This window comes from Tauraco erythrolophus, chromosome 5, assembly GCF_009769465.1.
Source record: "Tauraco erythrolophus isolate bTauEry1 chromosome 5, bTauEry1.pri, whole genome shotgun sequence".
NCBI classification, from domain to species: domain Eukaryota; kingdom Metazoa; phylum Chordata; class Aves; order Musophagiformes; family Musophagidae; genus Tauraco; species Tauraco erythrolophus.
In genome coordinates, this window is record NC_141469.1 from 19,350,717 (window position 1) to 19,369,318 (window position 18,602).

General features: G+C 42.3%; 1 protein-coding gene across 4 annotated transcripts in view; it reads right to left on the reverse strand.

Annotated features, from left to right (window-relative positions):
* Window positions 1–779: 779 nt before the first annotated feature.
* The window catches only part of MAPK10 (mitogen-activated protein kinase 10), a 92,069-nt gene continuing 74,246 nt past the window's right edge, over window positions 780–18,602 (reverse strand). For 3 of the 4 annotated variants that reach the window (XM_086611284.1, XM_086611283.1, XM_086611286.1), the window contains 3 exons: window positions 8,137–8,200; window positions 7,472–7,549; window positions 780–922 (listed from right to left, as the gene is read on the reverse strand). In XM_086611284.1, the coding sequence (XP_086467410.1) occupies window positions 780–922; window positions 7,472–7,549; window positions 8,137–8,200 (285 nt within the window). The remainder of the gene's footprint in view (window positions 923–7,471; window positions 7,550–8,136; window positions 8,201–18,602) is intronic. The other variant, XM_086611285.1, reaches the window with a different exon arrangement.

The window sequence follows — 18,602 nt, forward strand, 5'->3', positions numbered from 1 at the left end:
GGTTATTATTTCAAAATATATATACAACTCTCAGCAGAAATTTTGGTGCTACATCTTCAAGTGTCTGAGGGAGCCCCAGTTCGACGTGGTTATTTACACTTCCACAAATCCTCATACGAGATATGCAACTTCATCAATGAACAAACAAATGGAATATATAGTGGTACTATCACATCCGTGGTTATGCAGTTCACCTGAAATGGGCCATTTAGTTGTGGAGCGCACGCTAAGTACGTATGCAGATGTGCACATTCCTACGGGCACACAGCTGCATACACTGCCAGAATTCTGCTGGCACGTGTGTGTATGTGCTATTCATACGTGAAGAAAAATGTGTGTATATCCCTGTCCGCCTCACTGGGCAGAAGACAAGAGAACAGAGAGCGAAGGCAGATACACGCTCATGTTTGCGAGTGGCTACTGCACACCTTGTCATGCCAGTGTGAAAAGGACAGTTGCAGGTTGCTGGTTTTGCAGCCATTAATTTTACATCTTATGGGGAGGGGGGAAAAAAAAGGATTTTTCGGTTCCTTTTTTTTTCCCCCCAGTAAGCATCATTGGAAGAAGACCAAAGCAGAGCAACTATAAGTTAAATATACACTTGAGCTTAGCTGCATTACATAACTCTGTAGGAGAAGCAGGCTGAAAAGACTTTTTGTTTGTTTGTTTTGTTTAAATCTTTGTATTTTATTTCTCTTCATCTCTTAGCTCCTGTTAATTTTTCCTCCTAGATTACATCATCCTCTGAAGAACGCTGGGTTTCGCAGGCAGGCGGCTAGTCACCTGCAACAACCGAGGGGTCCCGCAGAAGCTTCCAGGCTGCTGTCCGTGTCAGACGCCAGTGTTTGATCCGTGGACATGGATGAGATGTCATTGACAGATGAGGATGGAGGGAGGCTTTCACTGCTGTTCACTGCTGCACCTGTGCTACGAAAATGAACACCAACGTGATTAAACCTGAAACCCCAGAACTTCTCGCAGTTTAAAAAGCAAGTGATACTCACCCACTGTCAGTACACAGACTGTTTTAAACAATCACAAACATTTGCAGAAAATGGGCCGAACAAACTTCAGGCATTGGATAATATCAAATATTTCACCAGGAATTTCTCTCCTTCAACAGTCTGTTTTGAAGAAGTACAACTCATGTTGTGTCTATCACTGAACTTCTTTCTAGCCTTCTTAGAGTTACAAAACACACAACAACCAGATGCCTGCTAGGATCACACAGGCACCAACCAGATATTTTAAAAAAACAACCCAATCCTCCGTACTCTCTTATAAAATCCCAGTTTTCTTGTAGGTAGTTTAGTAAAATGAGTGGTATCAAATCACCTAGGGGCAAAGCAGGAAGATAGCTGTGGGGGAGGCAAGGCTGGTTTCTGCCTGTTACTTAAGGACTAGGTGACTAAGCACAGGATTTCAGCTGTGACAGTGTTTTTGTGCATCTAAGTTTACCTGCCCTCTGTAAAATGACAGTAGTACCAGGTATTATCCAAAAAAATCACTTTGACTTTGTGAAACAAAGAATGTGCCTTCATGAGATTATCGTTAATGTGACTGAAAGTTTGTCACATCCCTGAATATTATCAGAAATTATCTGTCCTGTAAACGCAGGTAGCTGTGTGATAAATACAGAGTCACATGAAGAAAGTATTCATTGTGCACCTATGATTGCTCAACTGCCACTGCCCATTAACCTCAGCTCATACTTCAGTCCTCAGAGTAGCAAACAACAGTTTGATTGGTGTTTTTTTCCACTGAACATTTCGTTGTTCTCTTTCCACCAAAATTAACACTGTCTGCAGTTTGAGAGGGATACATTAATTGTCATTAAACGTTCATGACAATAAAATATGTGATTTTTCATGATGTTGCACAGCTGGAAATCATAGCTAGTCACCGTGACACACAGATCTTTGTTCTGCAGAGAGATGCTCTTTCATTCTTACGGCTGAGAAGTTTTCTTGGCTGACTTTTACGGATTTTCATTTCCTCAGAATGGACAGAAATTAACCTCTATTGCCTTGAAAAGCAAGAGAACACACCTAATGAAACACACCTACTAAAATTACAAAACTCATATATTCTTAATACAGAAATTAATTGCCAGCCTAGGCAAAATATATGATGCTTTGGCCAAAAGGAGAGGATTTCTGTCACTTCCCAGTTTGCAATAAACCATGACTTTGAGAAAACAAGCCTCGATACCACACCTCCAACCACTCTTCTATTTTCCTTGGATTGTACACATCCACTATAAATACACACAAAACAGAGACAGATACGCTCGTGTTCAGAGCTCCAGATGGGAACTGCTTGCTGCTGGTGCAGCAGCACAAAGATATTCTGGCATCAGAAGAACCTTCAAATTAGTTTACTCTCCTGACACTTTTGGAAAATAAACCAGTTAATTTTGTAAATGCTGCAAAAAGACAGAGCCATCTCAACATCGTCTCATTGGTGAATGCAGACAGCAATCATTCATCTTTTCTGATAGAAGATCTGTTTTTCCAAGAGTTACTTACACATACCTCTTCATATTGATCAGTAATCGCCCACTACTATACTGTCACTGCATGTTTACATGTTATTAAACCAAGTGGCATTCTATGAAAATACTGATCAGTCAAGAAAAACGCATTTAGATACAGTCAAAATGTGACTGAATTTAATGTTATTAGTGACTAAACAATATATTACCTTTCTAAATGTTTACAGTGCTGGACAGAAGCCTGCCATTACGTCATGGATACTGTCCCAGGAATCAAATGGAAAGAATTCCAGTAGGTTCAATCGACTTTTGATCAAACTGTTGCTGTGCAGCTTTCTTTACTGAATGTGCAATCAACTTATCTAGGCAAAGTAACTGAAAAAGTAGCTGCAGAAATTGTATAGGTGAAGATTTTGCTACACTCTGTCTGATTCAGCACCGCTGAATTCAGTGAACCCTGCTACGTTCATTTCAGCAAGTATCAGCTCAGCCCATAAGTTTCTGGAAAGTGCATTTTTATCATTTTCAGCACAATTACATGTGACATGACACACAGACCTGAGAGTAACATTGCAGCCCCAAAGCACCTAGACTCACAAAATACCCACAAAACCAAACGAAACCACACCAAATCTAAATGACAGAATTAAAGAATTCAGCAGCACAAAGCAGCACTTAAGCAGCAACACTCAGAAAGCAAACCAAAAGCTGTCCTAGTCAATAGGTAATGCTTCATTTGGTATGCTCAGCACCTGCCTGGTGCGACAACAGCTTGTTCCTGAAGGGATGGGTGCCAGGTGAAACAGTGCAGAAATGACAGAGGTGCATTCAGAAGAGAAAAAGAGCCCCATTTATGAATTTGCTGTTTGGCAGGAAGCTTCTCACTGACTGCAGCGTCAAGGAAAAGAGCAAAAGGTTAGAGCAGGTGAGAAACAGCTCCTGGCTCTGCCATTGACTTGACAGCTACTCTTCTAAGCCACACATCAGCTTCCTTGCTGTAAAGCAGGGATTCCTCCCTCAGAGGGCTCCTGTGAAGTCCTATTTCATTAGCACCTATGGAAGTGTCATTAAGACTTCAGCTGCGAAGTGGTACAGATGTGGGGGGAAAAAAACTGACAGGAGAACTGCAGCTTTTGCTGTTTCCAAAAAAAACCCTGTGTCTATCTTGGGGATTTGCTCAGCTTCTTATAAATCATGCAATTAGTAACTCCTGATATCCAACGTTGCAATGGAAGTCCATCAGCTGCTTATTTTAGGCTCTGCACACGACAGAAGAGGGTTCCTAAAGGTAACCAGTGGTTCTTGGGTGACAGCAACAAAACTGCCTGAATCAGACAGCGACTAAAAGGCAGGAAGGGAAATAGAAGAGCAATTTTCAGCAAGAAAGGGAACTGCTGAGAATAAGCTGCACTGAGATCAGTGCTATTTACTATATTTGGCATCCGGAAATGAGAAGACAGTTGAAAATGTTAGGTATGACACTATCTATAGCTGGGTAATGAAGACGAGGGGCGAGTGTGAGAAGAGGCTAGATAGTATGTCAGAGCACAGGAAATCTGAAAATAGCAGCAAGGTTATTTACTTCGGACAGAACTTAAGTGCAATTCTAAATAATTTACAGCCTTGTGTTACATTTTTTATTTAACGGAAATACCTGCTGTTTGATAATATCAGTCAGAAACACCTTTTAAAATGCATTAACCAAATAGAAAACCACACTGGTAAATTCCTCCTACATCTCTGCATAAAACAGTTTATATCCTTTACTTCTCTGCTTCAGAAATGACAGAGCAGCAGAGTCCTGACACTGCTAGTGAAAAGTTCTACTGCACTTCCTGGTGTATTATTTATTGTAAATTACTCACTTTACCTTCTTTGGAACCCAGAAAGAGACCTCAACAGAAGATGCACATACACATGTGTGTTAGGCCTGTTTGTGTATTTTGGAGATGATATAGGTGTATAAAAGGTGTGTATCTTCAGGTTATCTTCATGTGTGAATCAGTCAACAATCCTGAAGGCTGATTAAATTTACTGGCTATTTCTCACCTGTATTGTTGTGACCGAGTTCCACTGAGAAAATATTTTATTCTAATCACTTCTATTCTCCCATCCGAGTAATGATACGGCATAGACCCTTTGAATAGTGAGCATGTCAGTAAGGGGTGAATTTATAAGCAATAAAATAGAAGCATCTGAATTTATAAATAAACCAGAACCATTTAGCGCTTCTGTGACACAGAATGAAAAAACAAAAGCTACCATCTAAGACGAAATCCAATGTTTACGTGTGTGGAGAAACCTTTTGGCTGCTGCAGCATCCTGTGAAAGTTCTTTCCCTATGCAGGCTAACTAAGAAACACCTGTAGCTCGTTACACTGGGAAAGCTGCCTTGAAACAGGTGCTGTAGCATTCAGCCAATCACTCTGGGAGATGGATGGTCAAGTGACCAATAGCCTTGACCCATCTAGCAAACCACGTGACTCCTGACTATTTAAGGCAGGGCGTTTACTCCTAAGGTGAGGCATTTCCTCCTGAGCCTTGGAGGAGTGTGAGCCTTTCTTAGAGTAGAGCCCAAAGGCTTTGCATTAGAACATTGGTCTGCTTGGAGCTGCCTGAAGCCTTCTTGCTGTGACATACGCGTGCATGTGGACACACACATGTTGTTTGCATGTGTTGCTTACGTATTTATGTAACACATACACACACCTACATGCAAATCTTTCCACTCAATTCAGCACTACTTCAGCAGCCTTAAGCAGACAGGTTCGGGCACTACGACCTATGAAAGATAGACGTCAACTAGATGAAGTGTAGAGAAAAGCAGTGAGATTGAAAGATGCGGGTAGTGAAGTTCGAAGGAAGGAAGACTGATTAGGGATGTGATAATGGAATTTACGTGAGCTAAAAGCAGCCAGAAAGAAACATGGAGGAAATTGTTCTCCATGTTCTCTGGAGAAAAGACAAGAAATAACAGACTTAAACTGCAGCAAAAAAAGATCTAGGAAAGCCAATAAAAAAAGCTTTTTGAAAATAAGTACAGTAGCCTACAGAGGGTTTTTTTGGAACAGGCAGCAGAAGTATCTGTTTGGAACAGTTTTAGACACAGTTGGTTTTGTTTATTGGACTTGAGCATAAAGGGCACTTGAAGTTCCTCCCAGGCCCCACGTTTCAAGCTTGTGTGTTGTATTAACTAATTGTTTACAGGACAAGAGGAAGCACTAAGTGACTGACACTTTGATACACAGGCACCCTAAGTAGCCTGCCCTATCAATGGGCAACTGTTATCCTTGGTGCTGCCAACTTCTGCTGTCTCTCCGAAAGCTTTGATCAAGGAATCATGGAAACTCATCTCCAGCTTGCTTGCTATGATTATTGATAGGGCACCAAATCTTAGCCTTCTGAATTCTTGCCAAGAACACTGACCAATGAGCAATGTGTGTGTAGAGTCTCCCTCATTGCCTTTATGCTCAGAACTGGCAACTCGTTTTACCTCATTCTTTCAGTATTTCATTCAGTTGAAAAAAATTGTCAGGCACACAAAGTGATGAAAACCAGGAAATCTGAAGTTTCATAAAGCAGCCACATCTCACAGCAATTTTAAAATAGTCGCTATACTTGTTGGTGCCTAACACTCCAAAAGCAGTCAAAGGGGAACAGCAAAAGAAAGACAGGTAAGAAACGGCAATTTCATATGTTCAAAAATGTTTTCCGTAAACAATAAAAACCTTCCACATAGGAAAAACAGAACATGGAATACATAAATAAATCCCTGGGTAGTTAATTCCTGAAACCAGCAACTACTATACTCTCTCTATATACTCCACTATATTCTTGATCATAAATCAGACTGCAACCACCATTCTGCAGGGGAGAGAGATTTAAGAACGAGGATTTATCAGCTATGTGTCAGGGCCCCAGATTCCTTTTCTGTAAATTAAATCTACAAGTCCTATACTTTGTTTGCTACTTGGCAGGAACGCAATGGATTGTTCTCAGTATCACTTCATCAATGTGAAAAGACAGGGGCAGTGCTAGTGCTCTAATATTACCATCCAGCACTCTATTAACTTCCTCCATTGTCGCCGTGTTTCCCCTTGTCCTGTCACTTACTAACGATGCCTTCTTGTTATAACATTGTTAGCTCAGCAGCAAGTGAAAAATGAGAATGTAAAAAAAAAAAAAAATCTCTTTGAAAATATGCAGAGAGCGCTGAATTAAGTGATTTTACTGTGAGGAAAGGCTCTGCAGAAGGTAGTTTTACCCATAAAACGCTACTGGACCACTGTGCTGAAAATCTAGGCTCTTCACGTCCGCCGGTGAAATCATACCTTCACAAATACGTGCTTCTGTGTTCTGGTGGTCGCAGTCTGCGTTTCTGTGGAAAGACTGCTGGTGTGAATTTTCCTCAGATAAAACTTAGTTGTGACTTTTTTGTGACAGGACTTGAATGTTCTGTGTTTGAAGACAACTTTCCCTTCTCATCAAAGCGTCAGCCAAGCTCATCAGCAAGCTATTCTCATGTTATCGGACTTCTGAAAGGATAAACTAGCAGAGCGGAACCAGATGCTTACATGGGGGAGTGCAGTGTCACGTGTCCAACGGACGGATATAAGGTAACATCACTAATTTTGCTTATATCAACCAGCAGAGTATTAGTTCAGTTACCCATCCATAAGCAGGATAATAATGATGGTGTGAGAGAAGCTTCCCTACCCACAGGAATATATTCTGTAACCGCAAATCTTTCCATAGAAAATATCAGGACAACTGTATCTGAAACCACAAGCAAACCTGTTTTTAAGTATTATCATTATACTGGAGTGTCAACGTCAACCCATTAGAAGCACTGGCTTTCATGAAAATGTCTTAATTGGTCTACATAAGTTCAAGTGTAGCCCAAGTGCTTTAGCAACCTCCATTCTCTTTTTTGTCAGTAGAGACAACATATCAGAGTTATTCAATGGGGCTGAGTACCTGAAGGAGAAGGCTGTCCTTTTACTACGCCATTTTTAGTCTTTTCTTCAGAATTCATTACTTCTTTGTAGATGAGTTCTGGAAGAAAGAATTGCAATGGTTAAAAACAGGAACCAATGCCTGCAATCAGGAACAAAACAACTATCACGAAACACAGTGTTGTTGCCTTCCCCTAGGTCTGCCCTACCTTGTCTTCACAATTCTGACAGCTCTACTTGCCTAAGACCTCCCTCTTCCATTCCCTTTCTCTGGTATCATCTCTTTTTGGGGCTGAACTGAGACAAAGAGGGTTAAACTAGAACACATGAATTGTTTAACGCTGCATGATCTAGAAACAAAGCAGCACAGTAATAGAGTGCCTTTTACTGTGCGTAAAATTATGATGCGTCATCCTGCTGAACAGTGTCTGTTCCCTGTGTGATATCCTTAGATTTCAATGGAACCCTGGAATCTGCACCTCCTGTGTTAACATTAACCTGTGTAGGTAACGATAGTCCTCAGGACGTTTCTTGTGTTTTCGCTACCAAAGCACCAGTTCATAGGGCTAGTGCTAATTCTTCATGTTAAAGGAATCATTTTAGTTTTACACAGACACATTTGGTGGTGGGACATGGTTGTTTTGCCACTGAAATACCCCTTCCCATATAATTCTAAACTGTGATTACCTTTCCATTCCTCGATTGTATGTTCCCTTTCATCCAGTTGTTTATCATATATCTGAGGAGGAGGCTGCAGGAGAGAAATAAAGCTATTTAGTCAATTATCTGTCATATTGTAAATAATTAGGAGTAATTATTTAAGTAAAGATAAATTCTCTTCTTACTGTTTGTTATCCATCCTGTACATGCAAAACCACATGAAACACATCTGAATATTAAAAGGATTAACGTGTCAGTAATTCAGCTCTTCTTTATATAGACGAAATCAACACACTTCTCCCTTTTTCACTTTTAAACAAGAGGCATAATTGTAGCTGAAATAGAACCAAGGTCAACAATGCCATTATGCTTATCCTGAGCCCAGAAAGTCCACACACAGGTTGTCTGCACTGGCAGAGAAAGTACTGTCAGAGTATCAGACAAATGCCAATCCCGATTAATCAGTACTAATATTACTATATTAATTTTTAAGTTGCCCTTTAGACATCATACTTGCTGCTGTACAAACTTCTAAGAGTAACTCTGATTTTGAAGTAAATCTCCCTGCCAGAATTTCTGATCCACGTTCCACATTCCAAAGCTTTCCAGTACACACACCTTTAAGTAACTCTACTTTCACCAGAAAGGTTTCTCTCCCCACTCCCCCGCCCCCGTATTTTTTAGTTGATGAGAATATCACAGAAGTATCATTTTCTGGAATTCACTGACACAAAGGCAACTAGTTTCTGCGAGCCTGAATACCTGCTCTCACAGAGCAGCTAAGCCACGTGTTCATTGTCTCTCCTGATGTTAGCTGCCAAATATAGCAGCCAAGCAAGGCAGAAGACTCTCTCCGCCTCCCTTCTACCAAGGAGCTTCAGCATGCAAAGTGAGAGTATCTAATGAAGATGGAAACAAGATTTACAATACTTTTCTCTCTCATAAGTATTTCCTCTAACTTTCATCTTAGGCACTCAGCCGTTGTGTCCCTTTCAAAACATCCTACTATTAAATGCACATTTACCAAGCTGTTTTCTGATTCGCTAAGAAGTTGAGAATTTGCTCTCAGGATTCTACCATGTGGTGGGTTAGGCTGCTCCGGCAACTATACCCTACACAGTCCCCTCTCACCCTCCCACACCTCAGGGATGAGGGAGAGAATCAAAGAGGAAAAAGAAAAGAGACCCGAGGGTTGAGATAAGAACAATTTACTACTACTGCTACCAATATATATATATACAGATATGTACAAGGATAAACATATGAAAACGAGTGATGGACGGTGTAATTGCTCACCACCCCTTGACCGAGGCCCGTCTCATTACGAAGCTGCAATCCCGAAACAGATAAAACCCGATACCGCGATCCCAGACGAACGGGAGACCCCGAGACAGAGAGCGAGAGACAAAGAAAACACTCTGAGCACCCGAAAGTGAGAGTCCCAGAAGGGCAAAAGCCCTTCTTTCCAGCTGATCCTCACTTTTATACTGGGCATGACGCTGCATGATATGGAATACTAACTGGCCAGTTTGGCCCTCAATCTTAAGTCCAAGTACAAATTGTAAGGCGAGTCGTGGACCCCTTGTCCCAGCCATGCTCCCCCCTTATCCTGTTGTGCTCCTGCACACTGGCAAGAACCTGGCAGACTGAAAAGTCCTTGAGACCTCAGTGCCAACTATAAACATCAGTGCACTATCAGCATTCTTCTCAGAGTGAGCCTCTGAGTAAAACCAAAACATGGAGCTCTTCTAGCTGCTAAAAAGAAGAGCTAATCCAGGTCCCAGCTAAAACCAGGATATACCACCATCAGTCCATTAAGCTATTTGCATGCTACAGATAAAACTGAGAAAGTAATGGCTCAGTGATGTAATATGGACCAGGAAAACTACACGATAGCTGAACTGGACAAGTCCACTGAAAACAAGCAAAGTTCCTGCAGAGTGACGTTTGCATCGGGGCTAAAGACAAGGGAATTAGGTGAAGTCCTGGATTGCCAAGTCTCATCCCTGAGAAGGTGCCGAGAGGGAACCTGAAACACAAGCCATGAGTTAAAGCAAGTGCCAGGCCTCTGCAGAGGTACCTGAGGTTTTGCTATGTCAGCAAGGTAAGACACAACCACACAGGAAGTCTGAGCCCAAAAGCAACGCAGCTATTCTCTTATTCAGCACAACCACCTTCTCAGTCCCTGCCAGTCAGTCCTCAAGCTTCAGCAAAATCGAGGGAGTCTCCGTGGGGACTGCATGTCTCTGCTGATTGCATTATCAGGGAGCTGCACGCTACAGAAGAGTGCTGGTGAGCCTCATCACTGACCAGTGGGACAGTGAGCTCGCTTCACTCCTCCAGCTGAGCCTGCCGGACTGCTGCCAGCCCTTCGGCCAGCCCTGCGGCGTGCACCACCTGTGGGGAGAGCGGAGAAAGCTGGAGAAGGCAAGGAAACCCTGGGGGGCTAGGAATTTACAGGAGACTTACAGGGGCTGCCAGCTCCGCTGCATGGCTGGCTCTTGGCTTCTACGGTAGCAGCAGGGGAGGCATTTGGCTGAGCTGTAGCCTGAATCACAGCAACAGACCCACTGCTCCGTCAGGTGGAAGGAAAGCAGGTACATCAAGTCAGACAAGAACGTCCTGCAAGTACTTTCTTTCCAAAAGCTTCAGGGAGGGCTTACAAGAGCACAGGCTGAGTTTACCGAGTGTAAACACTTCTGTAGAACAACAGGGGTACTTCTCCCCCAACCAGAAATAAGAGGATAGATTCCTTCACTACTTCAATTCCCAAACATAAATTACAGAATCAAAAGGAACAAGTGATCGGATGCACATTCCTGTCCTCCATTCACACAACCACAAAATCTTTGGCTTATGTCTCTTGTAATTTATTTCAGCTGCGTCTTAAGCAGGCATAATTGGCTAATAGGAAACACGAAAAGCAGCAGTAATTATTTCCTAGATTAACACCTTCTGGAAACAAAGACATTTTGTGGGGAGAGAGGCCAAAATAATCTCATTTGTTACCAAACTCCTATTTTGCTGTGAAGACAATCAAGGGAGAGCCACCAAACTCTACTTCACACCTCGCGGGATACCAGAAACTGCACCTGCGCAGCATTCTACTGCTGCACCAGTTTATACTGCAGACCTCAATTTGTGAGCTGGCAGAACCCACGGCTATAAAACGTGCCTCTCAGCAGGAATGCTAACAAATATTCAGCGTGGTAGTGACGGGAATAAATCCCTCTTCTTCACACAGACAGGATCTATAACCTCTAAAGCCTATGCAGAACACGGGTGACTGGAGCTCTGCTGAGAGGCCAGGCCAGCGCCCTCACGCCGGGCGAAGTGAAGCTTTCTCATCTGAATTCCCTGGTATAAGGAAATGTGCCCTTATGACATATTTTCACTGATTCGAGGCACAGGGCTGAGCTGAGAATGCCACAATAGTTTCAGGAATGAATTTATTTTCCCGTGATCCTCATAAATCTTAATGAGAACCACAGAGCTTTATACATTGTTATCAACCTAGACAATACCCTCCAGGCTGACCACCCATTTTCTCCTAACTGGTTTGTTTTGGGTTTTTTTAACCAGTTTCTAAAATTAGAGGGAGAAAGAGAGGTTTTTAACACGAGTATTGTCACAGCAATAGAGCAGAGAGAGCAGCTGCCATACCTGGGTCCTCCTAGGCACCTGATTTCAGACTTAATGCAAACGTTGGCCTAACTGAAATGCCTTAGAAAATGACTGAGTTCATCAGTACTAGTTTTCTGTGTGGATGCAGCTGCAGCATTGTAGACATTCTTATAAATCCTTCATATAGCACAGAGTTACATGGTTTGGTTTGTACAGGTTTCAGAAAAAGCATAGTTAAACTAGCATTAAATCAAAGCAGAGCGGTGATCAAGCCTATGGGTGGCAGCATCTAGCTTCAGTTTAAGGTAGCCATTTTCTCCCCAAATCAGGTTGATTTGTCAGCAATCACACTGGCAACAATAACGAAGAATAGAATCTATTTTGAGATGCAGAAGAGAAGGAATGAGTTATATTTTTCTTGTAGATATTAAGATAATACCTTGTTGTTTCAGTGGTTCTTGGCTTTTACAGTTTACAAATGGATTTTTAAAATATTTTTGCATTAAATTTAACATTCATTGAATATAATGAAAAAATGACCCAAAAAAACACCAGAAAATAACCACACAGACCTTTTTCTAAAAAACCAAATCCAAACGAAAACCACAAGTGCCAAGTGTTTTCATGTGATCAGATAAACACCAGGAGACTACTGGATTTGTTAAATATCTTTCTAACATTCAGGGAGGAAAAGCTTTTCACTAGGGAAAAAAGCTGAGGCTGATGTATTCTCACTTTCCTAAAGCAACACGGATTGGTTTGTACGCCACTGCTAGAAAGCAAAGGGAATAGGCTGGAGCTCACACTTGACTAAATCCTTCCATTTCTGTCCCTGCTTCTTCAGAGCTAGTGCCAGCACAGCGAAGACCTTGGGATGAGCTGTTTTTAGAAAGCTTGGCAGGAGCAAGGCTTGATTCTGCATCTGTTCCCAGCATCGCGGGGCCTGGAGCAGTAGTTGTGGAGCAGCGTACAAGGCAACGACAGAATTAGCCATATACAAACAACAGAGGCAATGCAGGCTGTAAAAATTAATGGTGTGAGGTTAAACAGTTTGTTAAATGGCTTAGATCCTCATAACAGGTGAATATAAAAATTCCTTTGTGTTTTGCTACAACCTGGATTTCGTTACTGATACATATTTACATATTTATTTATATACTGATAAATATTTACATATATATTTTTGCAGTGCAAGCCAAAGCATACAAGTGTGGTGTCGCCAGAGGCCTGAAGTCTCTTTAGCTAGAGAGGAAAGTGCCAAGGGCCTTGGATTTCACCCTGGATTGCCCAGGGACTCCATATGGGCGTGATCTTAACCATGGGTATGGAAGAAGAGATGCCTCTCTGCCCATTCATTCCTTGAACTCTTTGCAGAGTCTTTTGGAAAACTCCACGCATAGTATGCACCAAAGAGACTGTGGTCTGTGGTCTGAGCTGTTTCTGAACAGCTGGACTGTAAGGACGCCATGCCGCAGGAGTCAAGATTACTTGGCTACACAAAGATAACTGAACAGCTTGCAGATACATACAACAGCAAGTCGGAAAAAGCTTTAGTTTGGTTTGGAAAAGAAAAGGGAGAAAAGAAATGCCTCTTTCTTCTCTAACCACTACTTCTCACTGGCATTATCAAAGATTGCTGCATAAGCTGTGTTCAGCTTCTCTAATTAATCAGCTATAAATGGATAGATGTTGCTGACTAGAGGAAATGTCTGTGCTTGTGTGCAAAGCAGAGCTGCACGCTTCTTTTGTGAGACAGCAGCTGTGCACCATCAACCTCTAAGCAGAAAACCAAACCCTGTGGCTGATTGCTAAAAAAACCCTGCAGCAGATCACCAAAGAGTTTAGATATAACATCTACACACACAGGGCTGAGCGCGAGAAAACAACACCAGAAAAGATGTGCCATCTGACAGCCTTCGTTTTGCCATGAAGCATCACATGCCGTGAAGGTGACATCTTCTTCGCAGGTCACAGAGCCCTCCAGAAGCGCTTCTCCATTATCATCATCATGGATGCTCAGCACTCACAGGTAAAATAGGAGACAGATGATTTTTTTTTTTTAATGAAATTCATTTGAACAGATTGTATTTACCAGCTGGACATGGATAGTTTATACAGGGCTAAGACAGTACAGTAGCAGTTTCTATCCTGGACAGGACCTCGGACTGAGAACCGCGAAACAAGCTATCTTCAAAGCATGGTAGGAAACAACATCACATTAATAAAAAGTAACACATATAAAAGGTTGGCATGCACAGAATAATGAATGCTCATTCCCAACTCAGCCCCTCGTGGGTGGTCCTGGATGCAGAGATGCCTCAGTGAAATATAAATCCTATGAAAATCAATAATGGAAGCAGTGTGATTTGCAGTGAATAAGATCTCACAAAATCCATCACTGTTGTAAAATTTTGTCAACGTAGAGAAACGCTTAAAAGGAATATTTTTAACATCCGATCTTTCCATTTTCTAAGAAATCTCTCTTCTAATTCTAATGGATGGCATATGTCAGATAACAAGCAATAACTACAAGTATAGTAAAATCTAAGACGAATTTTGAAACCAGTTAACAGAAAACATCAGATAATATCTATGGCAAATTTTGCTACTAGATTTGTTTCCGTGGAATGCATGGAGCTCCACCTGGCAAGTGATGATGATAGAACCGAGTGCCTGTGGGCCAAGGTGAAAGGAAGGGTAGGAGACTTTACAGTGGGAGCGTGCTACAGATCACCCAATCAGGAGGACCAAGTGGATGAGGCCCTACATAGGCAGATAGGAGTTGCTGCTCGTTCACACGCCCTGGTCCTCATGGGGGATTTTAACCACCCTGATATCAGTTGGAAAAACAACACGGTGGGGAACAAGCAACCCAGGGGATTCCTGGAATGCATTAACAATAACTTCCTTATCCAAGTGATAGAGGAACCAACGAGGAGAGATGCCATGTTAGACCTCGTTCTCATCAATAGGGAAGGGCTGGAAGGTAATGTTGAACTCGTGGGTAGCCTTGGCTGCAGTGACCATGAGATGGTGGAGTTTGAGATCCTAAGGGCAGCTAAGAGGGGGAAGCTCAGCAAGCTTGAAACCCTCGATTTCAGAAGAGCTGACTTTCACCGCTTCAGGAACCTCCTTGGTAGCGCGCCATGGGATAAAGCCCTGGAGGGACTGGGAGCCCAAGGTTGCTAGTTGACTTTCAAGGATCATCTCCTCCAAGTTCAAAGGCATTGCATCCCTAAAAGGAAGAAATCAGGCAAAACCACCAGGAGACCTATATGGATAAACAAAGAACTCCTGGCTAAAATCAAATACAAAAGGGGAATACACAAGGCATGGAAGCAGGGACTGGTAACCTGGGATGATTACAGCAAAGTTGCTCGTGTACTCAGAGACCAGGTTAGAAAAGCTAAGGCCCTGACAGAGTCAAATCTGGCCAGCGATATTAGAAATAACAGAAAAGGATTTTATAGGTATGTGAGAGAAAAAAGGAAAATGAGAGAGAATGTGGGGCCTCTCTGGAAGGATACGGGTGACCTGGTTACTGAGGACATGGAGAAGGCTGAAATATTCAACAACTTTTTTGCCTCAGTCTTCACTGGCAACCACTCGAACCACACCACCCAAATCACAGAGGATGTTGGCTGGATCTGGGAGAGTGAAGAACCACCCAGGGTAGCAGTAGATGAGGTCTGGGAACACCTAGAGAACCTGAAGGTGCACAAGTCCATGGGTCCTGAAGAAACTGGCGAATTAAGTTGCTAGGCCACTAGCCATCATATTTGAGAGGTCCTGACAGTCTGGTGAGGTTCCTACAGATTGGAAAAGGGCAAACATAATCCCCATCTTTAAAAAAGGGACCAAGGACAACCCAGGAAACTACAGACCAGTCAGCCTTACCTCTGTGCCAGGTAAAATCATGGAACAGATTCTCCCGGTAGCTGTACTAAGGTACATAAAAATAACCAAGTGGTTGGTGACAGCCAACATTGCTTCACTAGGGGCAAGTCGTGCCTGACTAATTTAGTGGCCGCCTATGACAAAGCTACAGCTCTGGTTGACGTGGGTAAGGCAACAGATGTAATTTTCCTGGACTTGTGCAAGGCGTTTCACACTGTCCCACATGACATCCTTGTCTCTAAAACGGAGAGACACGGAGTTGACAGATGGACCACTCGATGGATAAAGAACTGGCTGAATGGTCGCACTCAAAGAGTTGTGGTCAATGGCTCAATGTCTACATGGAGATCAGTGTCAAGCGGTGTTCCTCAGGGGTCTGTTCTGGGTCCAGTGCTGTTCAACACCTTTGTCAGCAACATGGATGACGGCATTGAGTGCACCCTCAGTAAGTCTGCCAATGACACCAAGTTGTGTGGTGCCATGGACTCACTTGAGGGAAGAGATGCCATCCAGAGGGACCTTGATAGGCTTGAGAATTGGGCCAGTGCAAACTGCATGAGCTTCAACAAGTCAAAATGCAAGGTCCTTCACCTGGGTCGGGCCAATCCTAGGCACAAATACAAGCTGGGCACAGAGTGGGTTGAGAGTAGCCCTGAAGAGAAGGATATGGGGGTGTTTATAGATGAGAAGCTCAACATGAGCCGGCAGTGCACTCATGCGGCCCAGAAGGCCAACCGCATCCTGGGATGTATCAAGAGAAGCATGGTCAGCAGGTCAAGAGAGGTGATTCTCCCCCTCTACTCTGCTCTTGTGAGACCCCACCTCAAATACTGCGTCCAGTTCTGGTGTCCCCACCATAAGAGAGACATAGATTTGTTGGAGCGTGTTCAGAGGAGGGCCACAAAGATGATTGAGGGGCTGGAGCACCTCTGCTACAACGACAGGTTGCGGAAGCTGGGATTGTTCAGCCTTGAAAAGAGAAGACTTTGGGGGGACCTAATAGCTGCCTTCCAATACCTGAAGGGAACTTACAGGAAGGCTGGGGAGGGACTTTTTACAAGAGTGTCCACTGATAGGACAAGGGGAAATGGGTTTAAGTTGAAGGAGAAAAGATTTAGATTAGATCTTAGGAAGAAATTCTTCAGTACGAGGGTGGTGAGACTTTGGAATAGATTGCCCACAGACGTCGTGGATGCCCCCTCCCTGGAGGTGTTCAAGACCAGGTTGGACCGAACCTTGAGTAGCCTGGTCTAGTTGAGAGGCGTCCCTGCCCATGACAGGGAGGTTGGATTGGATGATCTCTAAGGTCCCTTCCAGCCTATGCCATTCTATGATTCTATGATTCATATGATTCTATGAATGGAACAATACTGTTCCCAAGTAGGAACCAATATGAGATCACATGGATATTCAAAAGGTTCCAAAACAACGTTATTTATAGGTGAAGGAAAAACATGCAAGATTGAGTCCTAAACAATTGCCTCTAAACAGAAAAAATTCTTCAAAGATAGCATCTTCCAGAAATGTGCAAGCAAATCTTTTTGCCCAAAAGATACTTGGTTAATTTTTATGAAACAACTCGATAATTGAAAAATTACGGGGAGGAACAGAAAGCAGCCAGAGTCTTGCATAAGAATGTGACTTTGATACTGATAAGTAGGTATTTCTCCCATTCAAAATTATTTCTAATGCCAACAATATGGCAGGAATTAGACTGGATACCAGGCAGCTCAAGCCAACACGGTCCTGGAGAATAACCAACATAAGTGTTTTGAAATTTTATTTCAGAGCTGCCCAGGTGGCAATGCTAAATCCATTCTAAAGCACATCTCTAGGAATCCATTCTGTTCACAAACAACTTAAACATTTTGGGATAAAATCAGTGATATGCGTATAGGCAGCATTGCATAAACGTTAAGGGAGATATGAAAAATTAAATATTGGATTTGGGATTTATTCACAGATCATCTCAATGAAGGATAAGAATGCATGGCAACTTCTAAAAAAGGCAGCTGTGTAAATGAAAACAAAGTCTCAAGCACCGCATTTTCAGACAAGAAAACAGAGAAGCTAACATGACATCAGGGAGATACTGAGATTATCTACAACAAACAGGAGAGTCTACATGTGGGGCAAGAGATGCTGGAAATGTCTTCTTTCCTAAAAACAGAACAAGAGCGTTTTGAGAGAGAAAAGGTATCGTGTGTCTCATTTATTCATGATAATAGTCCAAATGCTGTTTTGTAAGTAAAATAGTATCATAACACAAGAGTAACAAACATAATATTTCCTTAAAAGTGGAACCGAGGCAGTTTCTGCATATAATATACAGGAAGAAGCAATCTTTAACTGAAATATAAAACAGAGAAGTAAGGTCTATAGGTTCCTATTCTGATTTTACAATAGATTTCCTGTGTAATATTAGTAAATAATACTTCTCCCATCTGAACTCTGATTTACTTACGTGTAAATTAGATGTGAAGATTGAACAGTTCCTAAGATCTTGAGAATTCCCCAACATCATAACCACACATTATCAGTATTTTTTCAAATTTTTAAAAAACATGTATTTTAGTTATACTTAGTTGAATAAACAAATTATCTTAACTGTGAGTAACACTGTTCAAATTCATTTCAGAGCAATGATGTACGTTCTGGAGAACCTAATACTGTGACATCATTCTCAAAGATTCTGTGGCAACCTGAGTAGGCTCAAAAGAAGCTGGCTAACTAGATTAGTATGTTAGATGTAAGAATTCCCTCTAAATCCAAGATCTAGCTTACCCCCTCAGTCCACAGGTAAGCTTAAAAACTCTGCGAGGTCTGTTTCTAAATGTAAATATGATGACTGTTTCAAAGCTACTGAGGGCTTTGGATGTGGTTTGCTTTCATGTAGAAGTCTGTGTAAGCTCCTGCTGTTAGTGAGTAGCAGGTACCACATCTAATGACATACTGCCTTCCTCTCTGTGTCA